The sequence below is a fragment of the Oncorhynchus mykiss genome, chromosome 20 (genome assembly GCF_013265735.2).
Source record: "Oncorhynchus mykiss isolate Arlee chromosome 20, USDA_OmykA_1.1, whole genome shotgun sequence".
NCBI classification, from domain to species: Eukaryota; Metazoa; Chordata; class Actinopteri; order Salmoniformes; family Salmonidae; genus Oncorhynchus; species Oncorhynchus mykiss.
Window position 1 is genome coordinate 27,079,029 of NC_048584.1, and position 20,741 is coordinate 27,099,769.

General features: G+C 41.8%; 1 protein-coding gene across 1 annotated transcript; it reads right to left on the bottom strand.

Moving 5' to 3' along the window:
* Window positions 1-5,456: 5,456 nt before the first annotated feature.
* On the bottom strand, window positions 5,457-8,474 carry LOC110499273 (actin, alpha skeletal muscle 2). The gene is made up of 7 exons (XM_021576303.2): window positions 8,322-8,474; window positions 7,410-7,546; window positions 6,931-7,255; window positions 6,642-6,803; window positions 6,314-6,505; window positions 6,034-6,215; window positions 5,457-5,901 (listed from the first exon to the last, which is right to left on the bottom strand). Exons 2-7 carry the CDS (start codon window positions 7,536-7,538, stop codon window positions 5,758-5,760), a joined length of 1,134 nt encoding a protein of 377 aa, XP_021431978.1. The 5' UTR covers window positions 7,539-7,546; window positions 8,322-8,474; the 3' UTR covers window positions 5,457-5,757.
* Between the last annotated feature and the right edge of the window lie 12,267 nt (window positions 8,475-20,741).

The following is a 20,741-nucleotide window of genomic DNA, read 5'->3' on the forward strand; positions in this document are numbered from 1 at the left end:
TGGGGGGATTGAGTGCCGTTTAAGTTAGGCTATTTGATGGAGAAACCTGCATGATAAAAAGTGTCCGTCTCATTACATTGTCATTATCTACAGCCTGTAGGCTACAGAAAATGCCAGATACTCTTTCTACCATATCCTATATCTGGCAGAGCGCTGCAGAGATGTCTCTCCAACAGCACCCTGGAGGGGCGTGCTGAGAAAAGACAAGCAAAATATTTTAGGTAAACACCAAACGTGTTTGTTTATTTTTTTCTTTTAGCAATGGCTTTTTTCTGACCACTCTTCCGTAAAGCCCAGCTCTATGGAGTATATGGCTTAAAGTGGTCCAATGGACAGACACTCCAATCTCTTTGATACTGGTCCTATGGACAGATACTCCAATCGCTTTGCAGCTCCTTCAGGGTTATCTTTGGTCTCTTTGTTGCCTCTCTGATTAATGACCTCCTTGCCTGGTCTGTGAGTTTTGGTGGGCGGCCCTCTTTTGGCAGGTTTGTTGTAGTGCCATATTCTTTCCATTTTTTAATAATGGATTTAATGGTGCTTTGTGGGATGTTCAAAGTTTCTGATATTTTTTTATAACCCAACCCTGAACGGTACTTCTCCACAACTTTGTCCCTGACCTGTTTGGAGCGCTCCTTGGTCTTCATGATGGCGCTTGCTTGGTGGTGCCCCTTGCTTAGTGGTGTTGCAGATTCTGGGGCCTTTCAGAACAGGTATATCTATACTGAGATCATGTGACAGATCATGTCTTTATCTTTATCTTTATCTTGGCCAGGTCGCAGTTGCAAATGAGAACTTGTTCTCAACTAGCCTACCTGGTTAAATAAAGGTGAATTTTTTTAAATTTTTTTTTAAATGTGACACTTAGATTCCACACAGATGGACTTTATTTAACTAATTATGTGACTTCTGAAGGTAATTGGTTGCACCAGATCTTATTTAGGGGCTTCATAGCAAAGGGGGTGATTACAGTGCCTTGCGAAAGTATTAGGCTCCCTTGAACTTTGCGACCTTTTGCCACATTTCAGGCTTCAAACATAAAGATATAAAACTGTATTTTTTTGTGAAGAATCAACAACAAGTGGGACACAATCATGAAGTGGAACAACATTTATTGGATATTTCAAACTTTTTTAACAAATCAAAAACTGAAAAATTGGGCGTGCAAAATTATTCAGCCCCCTTAAGTTAATACTTTGTAGCGCCACCTTTTGCTGCGATTACAGCTGTAAGTCGCTTGGGGTATGTCTATCAGTTTTGCACATCGAGAGACTGACATTTTTTCCCATTCCTCCTTGCAAAACAGCTCGAGCTCAGTGAGGTTGGATGGAGAGCATTTGTGAACAGCAGTTTTCAGTTCTTTCCACAGATTCTCGATTGGATTCAGGTCTGGACTTTGACTTGGCCATTCTAACACCTGGATATGTTTATTTTTGAACCATTTCATTGTAGATTTTGCTTTATGTTTTGGATCATTGTCTTGTTGGAAGACAAATCTCCGTCCCCGTCTCAGGTCTTTTGCAGACTCCATCAGGTTTTCTTCCAGAATGGTCCTGTATTTGGCTCCATCCATCTTACCATCAATTTTAACCATCTTCCCTGTCCCTGCTGAAGAAAAGCAGGCCCAAACCATGATGCTGCCACCACCATGTTTGACAGTGGGGATGGTGTGTTCAGCTGTGTTGCTTTTACGCCAAACATAACGTTTTGCATTGTTGCCAAAAAGTTACATTTTGGTTTCATCTGACCTGAGCACCTTCTTCCACATGTTTGGTGTGTCTCCCAGGTGGCTTGTGGCACACTTTAAACAACACTTTTTATGGATATCTTTAAGAAATGGCTTTCTTCTTGCCACTCTTCCATAAAGGCCAGATTTGTGCAATATACGACTGATTGTTGTCCTATGGACAGAGTCTCCCACCTCAGCTGTAGATCTCTGCAGTTCATCCAGAGTGATCATGGGCCTCTTGGCTGCATCTCTGATCAGTCTTCTCCTTGTATGAGCTGAAAGTTTAGAGGGACGGCCAGGTCTTGGTAGATTTGCAGTGGTCTGATACTCCTTCCATTTCAATATTATCGCTTGCACAGTGCTCCTTGGGATGTTTAAAGCTTGGGAAATCTTTTTGTATCAAATCCGGCTTTAAACTTCTTCACAACAGTATCTCGGACCTGCCTGGTGTGTTCCTTGTTCTTCATGATGCTCTCTGCGCTTTTAACGGGCCTCTGAGACTATCACAGTGCAGGTGCATTTATACCGAGACTTGATTACACACAGGTGGATTGTATTTATCATCATTAGTCATTTAGGTCAACATTGGATCATTCAGAGATCCTCACTGAACTTCTGGAGAGAGTTTGCTGCATTGAAAGTAAAGGGGCTGAATAATTTTGCACGCCCAATTTTTCAGTTTTTGATTTGTTAAAGTTTGAAATATCCAATAAATGTCGTTCCACTTCATGATTGTGTCCCACTTGTTGTTGATTCTTCACAAAAAAATACAGTTTTATATCTTTATGTTTGAAGCCTGAAATGTGGCAAAAGGTCGCAAAGTTCAAGGGGGCCGAATACTTTCGCAAGGCACTGTACATATGCACGCACCACTTTTACATTTAAAAAAAAATAAGAATAAAATTGAAACAAGTTATTTTTTTTACTTCACCAATTTTGACTATTTTGTGTATGTCCATTACATGAAATCCAAATAAAAATCAATTTAAATTACCGGTTGTAAATGCAACAAAATACGAAAAACGCCAAGGGCGATGAATACTTTGCAAGGCACTGTACTACTCTGCGCCTTCCATAGTCTGTTCTGGACTTATGAAGGATTGTGAAAAGACCTCTGGTCTTGTGGTGCATGTGTGTCAGTGCTGTGTGCTAGTAGTTTAAACAGACACCTCGGTCCATTTTGCATGTCAACATGATGAAGTCAATCTCTCCTCCTCTTTGAGCCATGAGAGATTTACATGCATATTATGAATGTTAGCTCTCCATGTATATCTAAGGGCCAGCTGTTCTGCCCTGTTCTGAGATAATTGCAATTTTCCGAGGTCTTTCTTTGTGTCACCTGACCACACGACTGAACAGTAGTCCGGGTGCGACAAAACCAGAGCCTATAGGACCTTCCTTGTTGATAGTGTTGTTAAAAAGGCAGAGTAGTGCTTTATTATGGATGGACTATTCCCCATCTTGGCTACTGTTGTATGATCGTGTTTTGACTATGACAGTCTACAATCCAGGGTTACTCCAAGCAATTTAGTCACCTCAACTTGTTGCTCAATTTCCACATTATTTAATACAAGATCTAGATGAGGTTTAGGGTTTAGTGAATGATTTGTCCCAAATACAATGCTTTTAGTTTTTGAAATATTTAGTACTAACTTATTCCTTGCCACCCATTCTGAAACTTACTGCTGGTCTTTATTAAGTGTTGCAGTGATTTCACTCGCTGTAGTAGCTGCCTTGTATAGTGTTGAGTCATCCGCATACATCGATAGACATACTGGCTTTACTCAAGGCCAGTGGCATCTCATTAGTAAAGATTGAAAAAAGTAAGGGGCCTAGACAGTTGTCCTGGGGAATTCCTGATTCTACCTGGATTATGTTGGAGAGGACTCCATTAAAGAACACCCTCTGTGTTCTGTTACAGGTAACTCTTTATCTACATTATAGCAGGAGGTGTAAAGCCAAAACAAATATATTTTTCCAGCAGCAGACTATGATGACAATGTCAAAAGCCACACTGAAATAGCTCCCACAATCTTTTTATCATCAATTTCTCTCAGCCAATAAGCCAGTAATTTGTGTAAGTGTTGTGCTTGTTGAGTGTCCTTCCCTATAAGCGTGCTGAAAGTCTGTTGTCAATTTGTTTAACACAATTTTTTCCAAAAGTTTACTAAGAGTTGGTAACAGGCTGATTGGTAGGCTATTTGAGCCAGTAAAGGGGGCTTTACTATTCTTGGGTAGCAGAATAACTTTTGCTTCCCTCCAAGCCTACACACTTTCTAGTTGGCTTAGATTGAAGATATGGAAAATAGGAGTGGAAATATTGTCCGCTATTATCCTCAGTAATTTCCCACTCAAGTTATCAGACCCCGGTGACTTGTCATTGTTGATAGTCAACAATATTTTTTAAACTTCTTCCACACTCGCTTTACGAAATTCTATATTTATAATGCTTGTCTTTCATAATTTGATCAGATATACTTGGATGTGTAGTGTTGATTGATTATTAAATTATTATTAAACTGTTATGACATGAGTATTATTGTAACATGATGCTGCCATAGGCCTACTATTTAAGTGATAGCACATCAATCTTCATATTCTATTGTCAGAATATACTATGTAAGAAAATTAAACGAATATGTAGCCTAATGTCTACACTGCAATGAATGCAAAATGTGGAAGAGAACCAGATTATGCATAGTGTAGCCTATATCCGATTTTTAATCTGCACAGAACTAGAGAATGTGTGTCTGAAAATGTATTGCAAATCGCAGGTTTGAACATTCTTATGTCTTATACTTACAGCATATATATTTGCTGGCTCGGTTTTCACGGAAGCAAAACACAACAGATGGTGTTTCGTGTGCAGTAATTATAGGCTGGCTACGTTTTAACCCCGCCCATAGTTGAGATGCATTTAAAAGTCAGTTTCCTCCTAACAGGTGTTTGAAAGAAACTTAAATATTTTGTCTTGCTCATTAACCTTCTGAATTTCACACATACACAATCCATGTCTCAATTGTTTCAAGGCTGAAAAATCCTTATTTAACCTGCCCCCCCCCCACCTTCATCTACACTGATTGAAGTTGATTTAACAGAAGACATCAATAAGGGATTATAGCGTTCACCTAGATTCACCTGGTCAGCCTATGTCATGGAAAGAGCAAGTATTCCTAATGTTTTGTACATTCAGATGGTAAATGTTGGTTAGAATACAATAATCTGTTTGTTAAAATGTATGTCAGAAGAATGCTCCAACCCTGCTCTAACAAGGTCCTGGTGAGCAGCTACTATTACCCTAGACTCAGTGTGCAAGGTGGTTATTTGCCCATGCAATACATTCTATACAAGGCTTCTTCAGGCTGTCCATGGAATATGAGATTGGTATCAAATGTCAAATCTGTGTTGTTGCGAAGTTTAAAGTGGACGTGAAGGAGCAAGCATGGCACATTCCAGCGAAGTCATGCCCGACAGTCCCCTTTCACTCTCGCCATGCCAAATCAAGAGTCAAATCTCTTGTAGTAGACTCGACGCAAAACAGGATGCACTATAGCAGTAGCCTATTATAATTCTGCATTTGTGTAAATTGATGGCAGTTTGAATGGTTTGATAAATCCTTTGCATTTACTATAGAGTATTATCTCTAACATTATCCTACAGTACCATGCCATATTCAGCATGGAAATCCTCAACATACCATGCATTCGAGTGACCACGACTATTGGACTGAAGGCCTATTGGTTTATTGTGTGATGATCATGTTATGTGCTTTACAACATATTGCGGCATTATGATTATAAAACAGACATATATCAAAATACCAAATAATGGACTTTAATAACTTAGTATTTATGTACATTTACATTCACATGTTGAATAATAACATGTCATGTCTCATTCTTGTTGATGCTGGTTCACATTTGCAGATTTTCTTTCCAGATAACACACGGTTACAAAAACAGTCCAGTGACAACATTGTGTTGTTCCTCTTGGGGATCCAGAGCAAACAGACGCAGGAGATGATACATTTAGAAGCACTTGCGGTGGACAATGCTGGGGCCTGCCTCGTCGTATTCCTGCTTGGTGATCCACATAGCCTGGAAAGTGGACAGGGAAGCCAGGATGGAGCCACCGATCCAGACGGAGTATTTACGCTCAGGTGGGGCAATGATCTATAGAGAAAGAAGTTGAGTATGAGTAAAACCCATTACATATTTTTATGAAGGTTTTATTGTTAAAAAAAAAAATGTTTATTGGAAGGTATAAATACGAATAGTGTTATTGGGTTGTCATATATGTCATACCTTGATCTTCATGGTGCTGGGTGCCAGGGCGGTGATCTCCTTTTGCATACGGTCAGCAATACCAGGGTACATGGTGGTACCACCGGACAGGACATTGTTGGCATACAGGTCCTTACGGATGTCAATGTCGCACTTCATGATGCTGTTGTAGGCGGTCTCGTGAATACCCGCAGACTCCATACCTGTTCGGATTATAACGTATTAGAAACAGCATGTCTCTATTTTGACCAATATAATAGGCGTATAAATTATCATTACTCGTTATATGATTATTACATACCAATGAATGAAGGCTGGAAGAGGGTCTCTGGGCAACGGAAACGCTCGTTACCGATGGTGATGACCTGACCATCGGGAAGCTCATAGCTCTTCTCAAGGGAGGAGGAGGAGGCGGCGGTGGCCATCTCATTCTCGAAGTCCAGAGCCACATAGCACAGCTTCTCCTTGATGTCACGCACGATCTCACGCTCGGCTGTAATGAATAACTATTTTGCTCAGAACATGGAACAAATCATTGCAATTACGCACGTCTTGTGCGTTTTAGCGCATTTTTACAGATTATGCATGGTATTTTCATGGTGAGTCAAACAAGGCAAACGAAATCTCACCGGTTGTGACGAAAGAGTAGCCACGCTCGGTGAGGATTTTCATGAGGTAGTCAGTCAGATCGCGACCAGCCAAATCCAGACGCATGATGGCGTGGGGAAGAGCATAACCCTCATAGATGGGTACGTTGTGGGTCACACCATCACCGGAGTCCAGCACAATACCTTTAACACAAACAAAAACGTAAATATTCAGTTGACAAAAACTCATAGTATAGACACATGGTAGGCCACACGTAGCCGACACGTTGTTTTAAGTTAATTGTTTATGAGTAAACGCTGCATTCCATACCAGTGGTACGACCGGAGGCGTACAGAGACAGCACAGCCTGGATCGCAACATACATGGCGGGGACGTTGAATGTCTCAAACATGATCTGAGTCATCTTTTCACGGTTAGCCTTGGGGTTCAGGGGGGCCTCAGTGAGCAGAGTGGGATGCTCCTCGGGGGCCACACGCAGCTCGTTGTAGAAGGTGTGGTGCCAGATCTTCTCCATATCATCCCAGTTAGTGATGATACCGTGCTCGATGGGGTACTTAAGAGTAAGGATACCTCTCTTGCTCTGAGCTTCATCTCCTACGTAGGAGTCCTTCTGACCCATACCGACCATGACACCCTGGAGGAAAGACGAGACTCATTGGCCTATATGGTGGCATAGCCTAATCCCAGTCAAAACATGACGTGGGAACGCATAGATAGATAATGGATAATAAAGGGGCAAATTGCGTAATATGGGCCTGTTGCAGGCGTCTTCGGAGTGCAGATCATACCTGGTGACGAGGGCGGCCAACGATGGAGGGGAAGACAGCCCTGGGGGCGTCATCACCGGCGAACCCAGCCTTCACAAGGCCGGAGCCGTTGTCGCACACCAGAGCTGTAGTCTCGTCGTCGTCACACATCTTGAGTTCTTAATAATACACATACACAAATAACTATCATATTTCTCCAGAGTGCACGCACACATGCCGGAGCTGTGGAACACATTAGAACAACATAACTCACGATGCACACCTAAACGTTGTCTAACACTAAATATTGTACAAGTCACGGATGACAGTTTAACAGCCTGGTTGAGTGAGAAAATCATTGCATTTACTCAAAAGGTTGTTGCAAGTTAATTCGCTACTATGTCGAAATTATATTGAATTGAGTTTAGGCACAAGTCATTGGTTAGATTTACGCATTGATATTGTCACCTGTTGAATACCCTACTGGTTATATTATGCATGTTACACACTCATTTGTTGTATGAGTGAAATTATCTATCCAATTAAAATGCATTGTTTCTGAACTCCATGAAACCACTCTAATTTCTTTCAATAACACAATGCTGTTAAATCGTTAGGTAGCCAACCCAGGCAATTTGGCCAGTTGTTTGTTTAAATTAAGTCTACAAACAAGGCCAAGGGTTTATCAAGTAATTTTACAGAAAGGAACATTTGTATTTTATCTCTCTTCTACTCTTCCGCAATTTGTTTAATTTCTGTAGCCTATACAATAAATCCATGCGTAATTGGCATGCGCAATTCCTTCAGGTGAAGAGACTAACATCACTATCTGTGTATTTTATCATATTAATTGGCTCCGCAGATGTAAAATAAAAAGAAGGGTACATCCTTTGATATCAGTCCATGAATAGTAGATCCAGTCTTTGAGGTTTGGGTTGATTCCATTTTTCTTACCTTTGGTGGTGTCTGTCTCAGATTAAGCTCAGAAGGCGGAAAGCAACTGCTGCTGGATCGAGCTATAGTGGCACTTCAAACCTTATATACTCACCGCGTTCGGCCTATTTCCCTTACCCACCATTGAGAATGTCTACGTGTTCCATTGGACATTTTTCCAGCGTCATCCATATTAGGTTCTTCGGTGTGACGGGGGAAACTTCGCAGGCAGGCTAAAGGGCTCCCCGGTTTAAAAGTGAGCAGGGCTCTCCATGTATGGGACTGTGGTCCTGATTCGAAGCCACGGCGCCAGGGCCGTATATGGAGAGCCTATGATTTGTAAGACACCCTCGTGGCACAGCAAACTACAACTGCATACAGGATCCCGGTTGGAAAGCCCTTATCGAGGAGCGCAACTGTATAGCCATATAGGAACGACAACACGAAGGAAAGAAGGTAGTTTAAATTATTGTTCTGTCATACTACTGCAGGTTGATTACAAACATAGTAATGTCCATTTGAGCTTGGATTTGCAGTTACACAGCCGTGTTAACAATGGATTGGTCTGTAATTTTTTGCCATTGTGCTCTGTAATCGTTGCTGCTTGGGGTTTTAGGGTTTACTCAGTTTAGAGCTCTAGAACCCGGTGCATACCTACTGTGGGGTAGCTGTAGGTTATCCAAACAATAACAGATGCCGCATTGATTCAGGCATAGCATAGGCTACGTTTAATACAACTATTTGCATGGGGCTAATTACATGCAAAGTAAAACATTTTGAAATGTTTATTTTGTGACGAGACCCAATAAAGATTGCATTATTATTATTATTAGCCTACATCATTATGCATCCATAGACTGACCTCTTTTCTATCATCTTATGGCCAGCATCCGACAGGTTCTCTGAAACAGCTGATAACAGCTAGCCGTATAGGCTATTTATTGTTGGTATTGTCACAGGCTATATTTAAAAATCTTCTTTTTTTTTTTAAACATACAAATTCCAGTTGGTCAAATACATCGAGAATGTGACTTTTTACTTCTCATATACTTTAGACGTTTCAACACATAGTGGCCAGGTCATATCCTCACAGCAACACACAAGTCAAATCATTTGTTGACAGAGACAACAGGAGCCCAGAGTTAACTCGGTGTTGGCATGAGGACCATGTCTCAAACGTTCAGATGTGTATCCTGAACATATGACATAATAAGCGATCCAAGAACCTCATATACAACCTTCTAATGCTGTGTTCAAAGAAAATGAAAAGCTGCAAAGCATTTTTTCCCATTGAAATTCGGTGTAAATCAGTTATTCCATGAACTCAAAATACAGTACATAAAGCATTTATTTTAGTAGGTCTACATTTGAGGCTTGCTTGGTTTGACAGGGTCTGTTGCCCAGCTGCTGCCACTCCACTGTCTGCCCCAGCAGGTGATGTCTGTGGGGTACGTGTCAGTTTGGTAGGAGGGGAGGAAGCAAGAGGGACAACTGCCACTATGTCTCCCCCTGTCACCAAGGGAAAATAAGCAGCTTATTCGTTCAGAAGACCACTTCAGCCTGGGCTGGAGAACCCTACACTCTTAGAACCCTTTTTGGTTCTATATATATGTTTTTTCTATACTTTGTTTCATATATTATGGCGCGCTTAAAGGTTCTATCTATATAGAACCCCAATTAACCCTTTTCTTGAAAAGCCTAGAACCTTTAGGGGTGGCATATATGAAGCAAGTAATATAAACCTTTTAGAACCTTTTTTCCTTAGAGTGTAATAGGACAAGAATAGACTAAGGCTGGGATTCAATCCGATCGCCTCATGAGCTTAGTTCAACTGTTGTACCCCATCAGAACCCAAAATATAAGCTTGGTTTGCTCCAATGGTTGAAAACAATGTAACTATAAACAAACAGCCTCAAAACATGGTTAAAACTATACTTTTGAAATCATGGATGGTCAGTCCATCCATTGCTCTTTCTATGAATTTGAGTGATTACATTTCTCCAAGCCAATCCCTCAGCGTTTTACAAAAACAGAGGTGGGTTGCCCACTTTGTTATTGTTTCAATTAAGGATTCTAGCTTTAATGAGGTTCAGAGGCCTCTTCTAGACACATGCATTCCTCTGTTTTCATGACAGATAGGCTACACGCCATCACTGGCGTAATGTAGTTTCTCTGGACCCCACAAGGTCAGAGTTCACTCTCCTCTCCCACCACCTTCCCTAAAATAAAACAAAATCTGTCAGTCAGATAGTCACTCACCAAGTTTAGACTACTGATTTGTGTCCATGGTGCTGAAATTGTGGTATGTCTATACAGCTGCCTATCAAATCGATGATAGCCTTTCTGTGGTGCCAGGGAATGTAGCCTATGGCTTTGCTTTAGCTAATGGATAAATGTTGTCTATTAACAAAAAATACAATTGTCCTGTATAGCCTACCTGAACCTGCATGACATGAGCACTGTGCCCAGGTTAATGAGGTCATATTGTTGACAAACAATACCTCAAAAAAAGTAAATGAATCCTTTCAACTGAATAATAATTCATAATAGATCAACAATGTATTTCTCTACATATACATTTTATATCAATATTCATATAATCCATGTTTTTCTCATAATAGTAGAAACAAGTGTCATTAATCACCCATGGACTGTTTCATATTTACAGTACATTCGGAAAGTATTCAGACCCCTTCCCCTTTTCCACATTTTGTTATGTTACAGCCATATTCTAAAATTGATAAAACAATAAAAATCGGCCTCAATCTACACACAATACCCCATAATGACAAAGTGAAAACAGGTTTTAGAAATTTTAGCACATAAAAATAAATAACATATTTACATAAATATTCAGACTCTTTGCTATGAGACTCGAATTTGAGCTCAGGTGCATTCTGTTTACATTGATCATCCTTGAGATGTTTCTAAAACTTGATTGGAGCCCACCTGTGGAAAATTCAATTGATTGGCCATGGTTTATATAAGGTCTACTATATAAGGTCCCACAGTTGACAGTGCAAGTCAGAGCAAAAACCAAGCCATGAGGTCGAAGTAATTGTCCAGTGCTACGAGTGTGTCGAGGTACAGATCTGGGAAAGGATACCAAAAAATGCCTGCAACATTGAAGGTCCCCAAGAACACAATGGCCTCCATCATTCTAAAAATGGAAGAAGTTTGGAACCACCAAGACTATTCCTAGAGCTGGCCGCCCGTCCAAACTGAGCAATCAAGGGAGAAGGGCCTTGGTCAGGCAAGTGACCAAGAACCTGATGGTCACTCTGACAGAGCTCCAGAGTTCCTCTGTGGAGATGGGAGAAGCACACAGCCAAGACAACGCAGGAGTGGCTTTGGGACAAGTCTCTGAATGTCCTTAAGTTGCCCGGACTTGAACCCGATCGAACGTCTCTGGAGAGACCTGAAAATGGCTGTGCAGCAGCACTCCCCATCCAACCTGACAGAGCTTGAGATAATCTGCAGAGAATAATGTGAGAAACTCCCCAAATACAGGTGTGCCAAGCTTGTAGAGTCATACCGAAGAAGACTCAAGGCTGTAATCACTACCAAAGGTGCTTCGACAAAGTACTGAGTAAAGGGTCTGAATAGTTATGTAAATGTATTGTCATTTGCAAAAATGTCTAAACACCTGTTTTTGCTTTGTCATTAAGGGAAAATTGATGAGGCAATAGATTTTTTGAAATACATTTTTGAATAAGGCTGTAACATAGCAAAATGTGGAAAAGGTCAAGGGGTCTGAATACTTTCCAAATGCACTTTATGCATCGTATGCACGTGACCAATAGGGCCTGACCTATAGCATATCATAATCACATCAATAAGTTGGTTATAGCAAACTCCGAAAACCATAACACATTTGAAAGTATATTGGTGCAGAGGATGTGACAAATTAACTCCAAATGGGGAATGTTTACTGGTTGCTCATGGGGCAAAGGGGAAGTCCAATGTGTGGAAGACATTTGACTTAGTTGTGGAAGATTACAATATCCATTTTTTTCTGACCTTTTGGAACTGTGTAAACAACACTTAATAAATTATAACTGTACCAGAGAGTCTATTCTAACTTTAAAAAATTGAAAGCCTTTATTCCCGCAAAGACTAAAAACAGTCGCATGGATTTGTGAATGCAATTGCTGACATGTTGCAGTAGATGTATTGTTTAGGCTAATTATTCGAGGCTCCCTTTCTTATTTAATTTTAAAACAAAAAAAGCTTAATGGCATTTCAAAGCATGAATAATGACCTGTATGCTGTGTGATGACATGCACGAATGAATGATTGATTTATTGACACTGTAGCCTTTAGGCTATATTGAAATATAGGCCTAAATTACAGTATTAAGACAGCTGAACAGGATGCACTCTTAGGCCTACAGCTCGATGGTGGTAAAACAAGGCTACTATGCTAAGCCTATGAATGATAATGACATGACTTATTATTATACTGACGATCATAATCACAATTGTAATAATAACAATAAGAAGGAGATCAAGAAAGAAATGAGTGTATAGGAGCAAGAGCTGAGTGGGCAGCTTATTATGTGTGATAAACAGGTGCTTTTAGATTGCAGTATTATTATATTTCTGACTGTTTGGAACAGTGTAAATAACAATAAATAAATTATAAGTAATACCAGAGAGCCTTTATTACAGCATAGCAAAGATTCAAAACAGCCGAAATTGTGAAATTGCTTTATCCAACATGTTGCAGTTGCGAGAGGCATAGAGCCAGTGGTGGCCCCTCATTCATGTTTTGAGCCCCACATTTTTAACAAAAAATAATAATAATATATGTATTTTTTGGGGGGGGGGGTATTGCCTGTTTTGCATGTTATTTTGGCATTAATACATGTCACATATCAGTTTGCAAACAATGTAAAAAAATATATATATCATTCAGTTATTAATAAAGCTTCATACACACATGGTCTCTTTTTTGTTTTCTTGAGTAAGGCAGCTCCAAAATGCAGGTGTTTCAGCCTAACTCAGTGCTTTCTGTGGCGGTGGGGCGAGCGAGCAGAAAATAGGACCATTGCGCCTTGATTGGCTCATTGTTCTGTCACTCATGGGGATAGTACGTCATCGCCAAGTTTAAGTCCTTAGTAAGGGTAAACATCAAACATTTCAGCCCTTTGGGTCCTGCCATAGAGTTATATTACAAGTGCCCTTCCAAGAAGGCTCAAGGCTGTTAGCCAGCCTGCCAGCTTAGTGGAGTCTGCCACTAGCACAGTCAGTGTAGTCAGCTCAGCTATCCCCATTGAGACCGTGTCTGTGCCTCGACCTAGGTTGGGCAAGACTAAACATGGCAGTGTTCGCCTTAGCAATCTCACTAGGATAAAGACCTCCTCCCTTCCTGCCATTATTGAAAGAGTTCGTGATACCTCACATCTCAAAATAGGGCTACTTAATGTTAGATCCCTTACTTCAAAGGCAGTTATAGTCAATGAACTAATCCCTGATCATAATCTTGATGTGATTGGCCTGACTGAAACATGGCTTAAGCCTGATGAATTTACTGTGTTAAATGAGGCCTCACCTCCTGGTTACACTAGTGACCATATCCCCCGTGCATTCCGCAAAGGCGGAGGTGTTGCTAACATTAACGATAGCAAATTTCAATTTACAAAAAAAAATATGACGTTTTCGTCTTTTGAGCTTCTAGTCATGAAATCTATGCAGCCTACTCAATCACTTTTTATAGCTACTGTTTACAGGCCTCCTGGGCCATATACAGCGTTCCTCATTGAGTTCCCTGAATTCCTATCGGACCTTGTAGTCATAGCAGATAATATTCAAATTTTTGGTGACTTTAATATTCACATGGAAAAGTCCACATACCCACTCCAAAAGGCTTTCGGAGCCATCATCGACTCAGTGGGTTTTGTCCAACATGTCTCTGGACCTACTCACTGTCACAGTCATACTCTGGACCTAGTTTTGTCCCATGGAATAAATGTTGTGGATCTTAATGTTTTTCCTCATAATCCTGGACTATCGGACCACCATTTTATTACGTTTGCAATTGCAACAAATAATCTGCTCAGACCCCAACCAAGGAGCATCAAAAGTCATGCTATAAATTCAAAGACAACGCAGAGATTCCTTGATGCCCTTCCAGAATCCCTCTGCCTACCCAAGGACATCAGAGGACAAAAATCAGTTAACCACCTAACTGAGGAACTCAATCTAACCTTGCGCAATACCCTAGATGCAGTTGCACCCCTAAAAACTAAAAACATTTCTCATAAGAAACTAGCTCCCTGGTATACAGAAAATACCCGAGCTCTGAAGCAAGCTTCCAGAAAATTGGAACGGAAATGGCGCCACACCAAACTGGAAGTCTTCTGACTAGCTTGGAAAGACAGTACCGTGCACTATCGAAGAGCCCTCACTGCTGCTCGATCATCCTATTTTTCCAACTTAATTGAGGAAAATAAGAACAATACAAAATGTATTTTTGATACTGTCGAAAAGCTAACTAAAAAGCAGCATTCCCCAAGTGAGGATGGCTTTCACTCCAGAAGTAATACATTCATGAACTTCTTTGAGGAAAAGATCATGATTATTAGAAAGCAAATTACGGACTCCTCTTTAAGTCTGCGTATTCCTTCAAAGCTCAGTTGTCCCGAGTCTGCACAACTCTGCCAGGACATAGGATCAAGAGAGACACTCAAGTGTTTTAGTACTATATCTCTTGACACAATGATGAAAATAATCATGGCCTCTAAACCTTCAAGCTGCATTCTGGACCCTTTTCCAACTAAACTACTGAAAGAGCTGCTTCCTGTGCTTGGCCCCCCTATGTTGAACATAATAAACGGCTCTCTATCCACCGGATGTGTACCAAACTCACTAAAAGTGGCAGTAATAAAGCCTCTCTTGAAAAAGCCAAACCTTGACCCAGAAAATATAAAAACCTATTGGTCTATATCGAACCTTCCATTCCTCTCAAAAATTTTAGAAAAAGCTGTTGCGCAGCAACTCACTGCCTTCCTGAAGACAAACAATGTATACGAAATGCTTCAGTCTGGTTTTAGACCCAATCATAGCACTGAGACTGCACTTGTGAAGGTGGTAAATTACCTTTTAATGGCATCAGACCGAGGCTCTGCATCTGTCCTCGTGCTCCTAGACCTTAGTGCTGCTTTTGATACCATCGATCACCACATTCTTTTGGAGAGATTGGAAACACAAATTGGTCTACACGGACAAGCTCTGGCCTGGTTTAGATCTTATCTGTCGGAAAGATATCAGTTTGTCTCTGTGAATGGTTTGTCCTCTGAGAAATCAACTGTAAATTTCGGTGTTCCTCAAGGTTCCGTTTTAGGACCACTATTGTTTTCACTATATACACTGCTCAAAAAAATAAAGGGAACACTTAAACAACACAATGTAACTCCAAGTCAATCACACTTCTGTGAAATCAAACTGTCCACTTAGGAAGCAACACTGATTGACTATAAATTTCACATGCTGTTGTGCAAATGGAATAGACAACAGGTGGAAATTATAGGCAATTAGCAAGACACCCCCAATAAAGGAGTGGTTCTGCAGGTGGTGACCACAGACCTTCTCAGTTCCTATGCTTCCTGGCTGATGTTTTGGTCACTTTTAAATGCTGGCGGTGCTTTCACTCTAGTGGTAGCATGAGACGGAGTCTACAACCCACACAAGTGGCTCAGGTAGTGCAGCTCATCCAGGATGGAACATCAATGCGAGCTGTGGCAAGAAGGTTTGCTGTGTCTGTCAGCGTAGTGTCCAGAGCATGGAGGCGCTACCAGGAGACAGGCCAGTACATCAGGAGACGTGGAGGAGGCCGTAGGAGGGCAACAACCCAGCAGCAGGACCGCTACCTCCGCCTTTGTGCAAGGAGGAGCAGGAGGAGCACTGCCAGAGCCCTGCAAAATGACCTCCAGCAGGCCACAAATGTGCATGTGTCTGCTCAAACGGTCAGAAACAGACCATGAGGGTGGTATGAGGGCCCGACGTCCACAGATGGGGGTTGTGCTTACAGCCCAACACCGTGCAGGACGTTTGGCATTTGCCAGAGAACACCAAGATTGGCAAATTCGCCACTGGCACCCTGTGCTCTTCACAGTTGAAAGCAGGTTCACACTGAGCACATGTGACAAACGTGACAGAGTCTGGAGACGCCGTGGAGAACTTTCTGCTGCCTGCAACATCCTCCAGCATGACCGGTTTGGCAGTGGGTCAGTCATGGTGTGGTGTGGCATTTCTTTGGGGGGCCGCACAGCCCTCCATGTGCTCGCCAGAGGTAGCCTGACTGCCATTAGGTACCGAGATGAGATCCTCAGACCCCTTGTGAGACCATATGCTGGTGCGGTTGGCCCTGGGTTCCTCCTAATGCAACACAATGCTAGACCTCATGTGGCTGGAGTGTGTCAGCAGTTCCTGCAAGAGGAAGGCATTGATGCTATGGACTGGCCCGCCCGTTCCCCAGACCTGAATCCAATTGAGCACATCTGGGACATCATGTCTCGCTCCATCCACCAACAGACTGCACCACAGACTGTCCAGGAGTTGACGGATGCTTTAGTCCAGGTCTGGGAGGAGTTCCCTCAGGAGACCATCCGCCACCTCATCAGGAGCATGCCCAGGCGTTGTAGGGAGGTCATACAGACACATGGAGGCCACACACACTACTGAGCCCTATTTTGACTTGTTTTAAAAACATTACATCAAAGTTGGATCAGCCTGTAGTGTGGTTTTCCAAATCCAGACCTCCATGGGTTGATAAATTTGATTTCCATTGATAATTTTTGTGTGATTTTGTTGTCAGCACATTCAACTATGTAAAGAAAAAAGTATTTAATAAGAATATTTCATTCATTCAGATCTAGGATGTGTTATTTTAGTGTTCCCCTTATTTTTTTGAGCAGTTTATTTTACCTCTTGGGGATGTCATTCGAAAACATAATGTTAACTTTCACTGCTATGCAGATGACACACAGCTGTACATTTCAATGAAACATGGTGAAGCCCCAAAATTGCCCTCGCTAGAATCCTGTGTTTCAGACATAAGGACAAAACAGAGATGCTTGTTCTAGGTCCCAAGAAACAAAGAGATCTTCTGTTGAATCTGACAATTAATCTTAATGGTTGTACAGTCATCTCAAATAAAACTGTGAAGGACCTTGGCGTTACTCTGGACCCTGATCTCTCTTTTCACGAACATATCAAGACTGTTTCAAGGACAGCTTTTTTCCATCTACGTAACATTGCAAAAATCTGAAATTTTCTGTCCAAAAATGATGCAGAAAAATGTATCCATGCTTTTGTTACTTCTAGGTTAGACTACTGCAATGCTATACTTTCCGGCAACCCGGATAAAGCACTAAATAAACTTCAGTTAGTGCTAAATACATCTGCTAGAATCCTGACTAGAACCAAAACATTTTATCATATTACTCCAGTGCTAGCCTCCCTACACTGGCTTCCTGTTAAGGCAAGGGCTCATTTCAAGGTTTTACTGCTAACCTACAAAGCATTACATGGGATTGCTCCTACCTATCTCTCTGATTTGGTCCTGCCGTACATACCTACACGTACGCTACGGTCACAAGACGCAGGCCTCCTAATTGTCCCTAGAATTTCTAAGCAAACAGCTGGAGGCAGGGCTTTCTCCTATAGAGCTCAATTTTTATGGAATGGTCTGCCAATTTTTATGGAATGGTCATATGATTGAGTGTAGTCTGGCCTAGGAGTGTGAAGGTGAACGGAAAGGCTCTGGAGCAACGAACCGCCCTTGCTGTCTCAGCCTGGCCGGTTCCCCTCTTTCCACTGGAATTCTCTGCCTCTAACCCTATTACAGGGCTGAATCACTGGCTTACTGGTGCTCTTTCAGGCCGTCTCTAGGAGGGGTGCATCACTTGAGTGGGTTGAGTCACTGATGTGATCTTCCTGTCTGGGTTGGCGCCCCCCCTTGGGTTGTGCCTTGGCGGAGATCTTGGTGGGCTATACTCAGCCTTGTCTCAGGATGGTAAGTTGGTGGTTGAAGATATCCCTCTAGTGGTGTGGGGGCTGTGCTTTGGCAAAGTGGGTGGGGTTATATCCTTCCTGTTTGGCCCTGTCCGGGGGTATCATCGGATGGGGCCACAGTGTCTCCTGACCCCTCCTGTCTCAGCCTCCAGTATTTATGCTGCAGTAGTTTATGTGTCGGGGGGCTAGGGTCAGTTTGTTATATCTGGAGTACTTCTCCTGTCTTATCCGGTGTCCTGTGTGAATTTAAGTATGCTCTCTCTAATTCTCTCTTTCTCTTTTTCTTTCTCTCTCTCGGAGGACCTGAGCCCTAGGACCATGCCTCTGGACTACCTGGCATGATGACTCCTTGCTGTCCCCAGTCCACCTGGCCGTGCTGCTGCTCTAGTTTCAACTGTTCTGTCTGCGGCTATGGAATCCTGACCTGTTCACCGGATGTGCTACCTGTCCCAGACCTGCTGTTTTCAACTCTCTAGAGACAGCAGGAGTGGTAGAGATACTCTTAATGATTGGCTATGAAAAGCCAACTGACATTTACTCCTGAGGTGCTGACTTGCCTCACTCTCGACAACTACGGTGATTATTATTATTTGACCATGCTGGTCATTTATGAACATTTGAACATCTTGGACATGTTCTGTTATAATCTCCACCCGGCACAGCCAGAAGAGGACTGGCCACCGCTCATAGCCTGGTTCCTCTCTAGGTTTTTTCCTAGGTTTTGGCCTTTCTAGGGAGTTTTACCTAGCCACCGTGCTTCTACACCTGCATTGCTTGCTGTTTGGGGTTTTAGGCTGGGTTTCTGTACAGCACTTTGAGATATCAGCTGATGTACGAAGGGCTATATAAATACATTTGATTTGATTTGATTGGCCACAGATAAAATTACGTCAAATCACGTTATATGTACAGTAGCTTTGATTGGACTGATCATGTCAACATCTTACTTTCTTAGCTAGCAGTCATCATCATAAATCAAGTCAACAATCTACTGGCAAATCCTTTTTAATCCTTGTCATATGAATAGAAATTATAGCTAAAATGTATCGGTGCTCATCGGTCATTGGACATAAAGATTACACAACAAATTCAACAATGAGTCATTTGGAAGGAATCAGTGGCTAACTGCAAGCATTGCAAAGCAACCACTAATGTTAGCCTGCTATTCAATGGAGTGGCTGTGTTTTTTTTCCAGAGTTCCCACCACAAATCCAGAGAATGCCAGAGTTTGATGCCAAAATTTGCCCACAAAGGCCCGCTGCGCCACCTTCACAAGGTGAGTCCAAAAATATCTTGTATGTTGCTGCATAAATGATGTAATATGCAACGGAGATATGTATATTGTAGCTAAGAAGGTAATACGGTATTGCAAACACATCGTTCATGGCCTGGTTAGCAAACTTTTTTGTACAGCTTTGACAGTGCTACTGATAGTAGTGGGGGCGCTTGGCTTGCACGTGCAAATTCAGCACACACAACATTCTATAATAGAATTGTGTCATTTGATGTGTCAAATTAAAAGCTTATTTAACGTGTCAAATAGTGTTATATGACGTGTATGTTTTTTGATACGCAAAGACCCAAACGGCATTCAATGTGCTTCACCCTAACAATTCAATGTCACAAATATTACCGAAGCTGACTCCCCTTCTTGTTCGGGTGGCACTCGGCGGTCGTCGTCGCCGGTCTACTAGCTGCCACCGATCCTTTGTTGTGTGTTCGTTTGGTTTTGTCTAATTGGTTTCACCTGTTCCTTGTTTGGTTGTTAGGGTGGGGTTATTTAAGTTCGTTCAGCCCGCTTCTGTTTGTGCGGGCTTGTTCATCTGTATGTGTTAGAGTGGTTAGTGTTTTCGTTGGGTTTCTCGCTGTCCTTGTATTTCACGATAGGGTACATTTTTGTTTTGTAGTTATACCTGGTTTGGGTATACTATGTTGTTCCTGTGATTATTTTGGACATTAAAGCGTGTTTTTTCCCGCATCCTTTGCTCTCTGCGCCTGACTCCACACCTATTCACTCATTGAGCGTTACATTCAATCTATTTTCACCTCTTCATTTTGCCTACTGTTCTAACTTGGGGGTGCACATGTAGCCTATAACCTGTTTTAGAGAAATGTAATTATTGAATATTGGAAGAGCTTTCATTGTCTGTTTATATGCCCCCTTTATTTATCCTATGGTTCTGACTTGTTGTACAAAGAGAACACTGTAAGAACGGCCCATGTTCTGAATTCTGTCGCTGTACATTTCAAAAGTGCTGAACAAATAGTTATATTGACTACTTCTGTCGTCGCTCGCTCATTAATGTCTTAATTGAAATTATGGATAGCCTCTTATCCGCTTGTCATCCCCTTATGCCATAGCTTGTACATCTCAGTTGTCAGTAGAAACCACATTTGTTTAAGCAAGTCAGCAATATCAGCTACA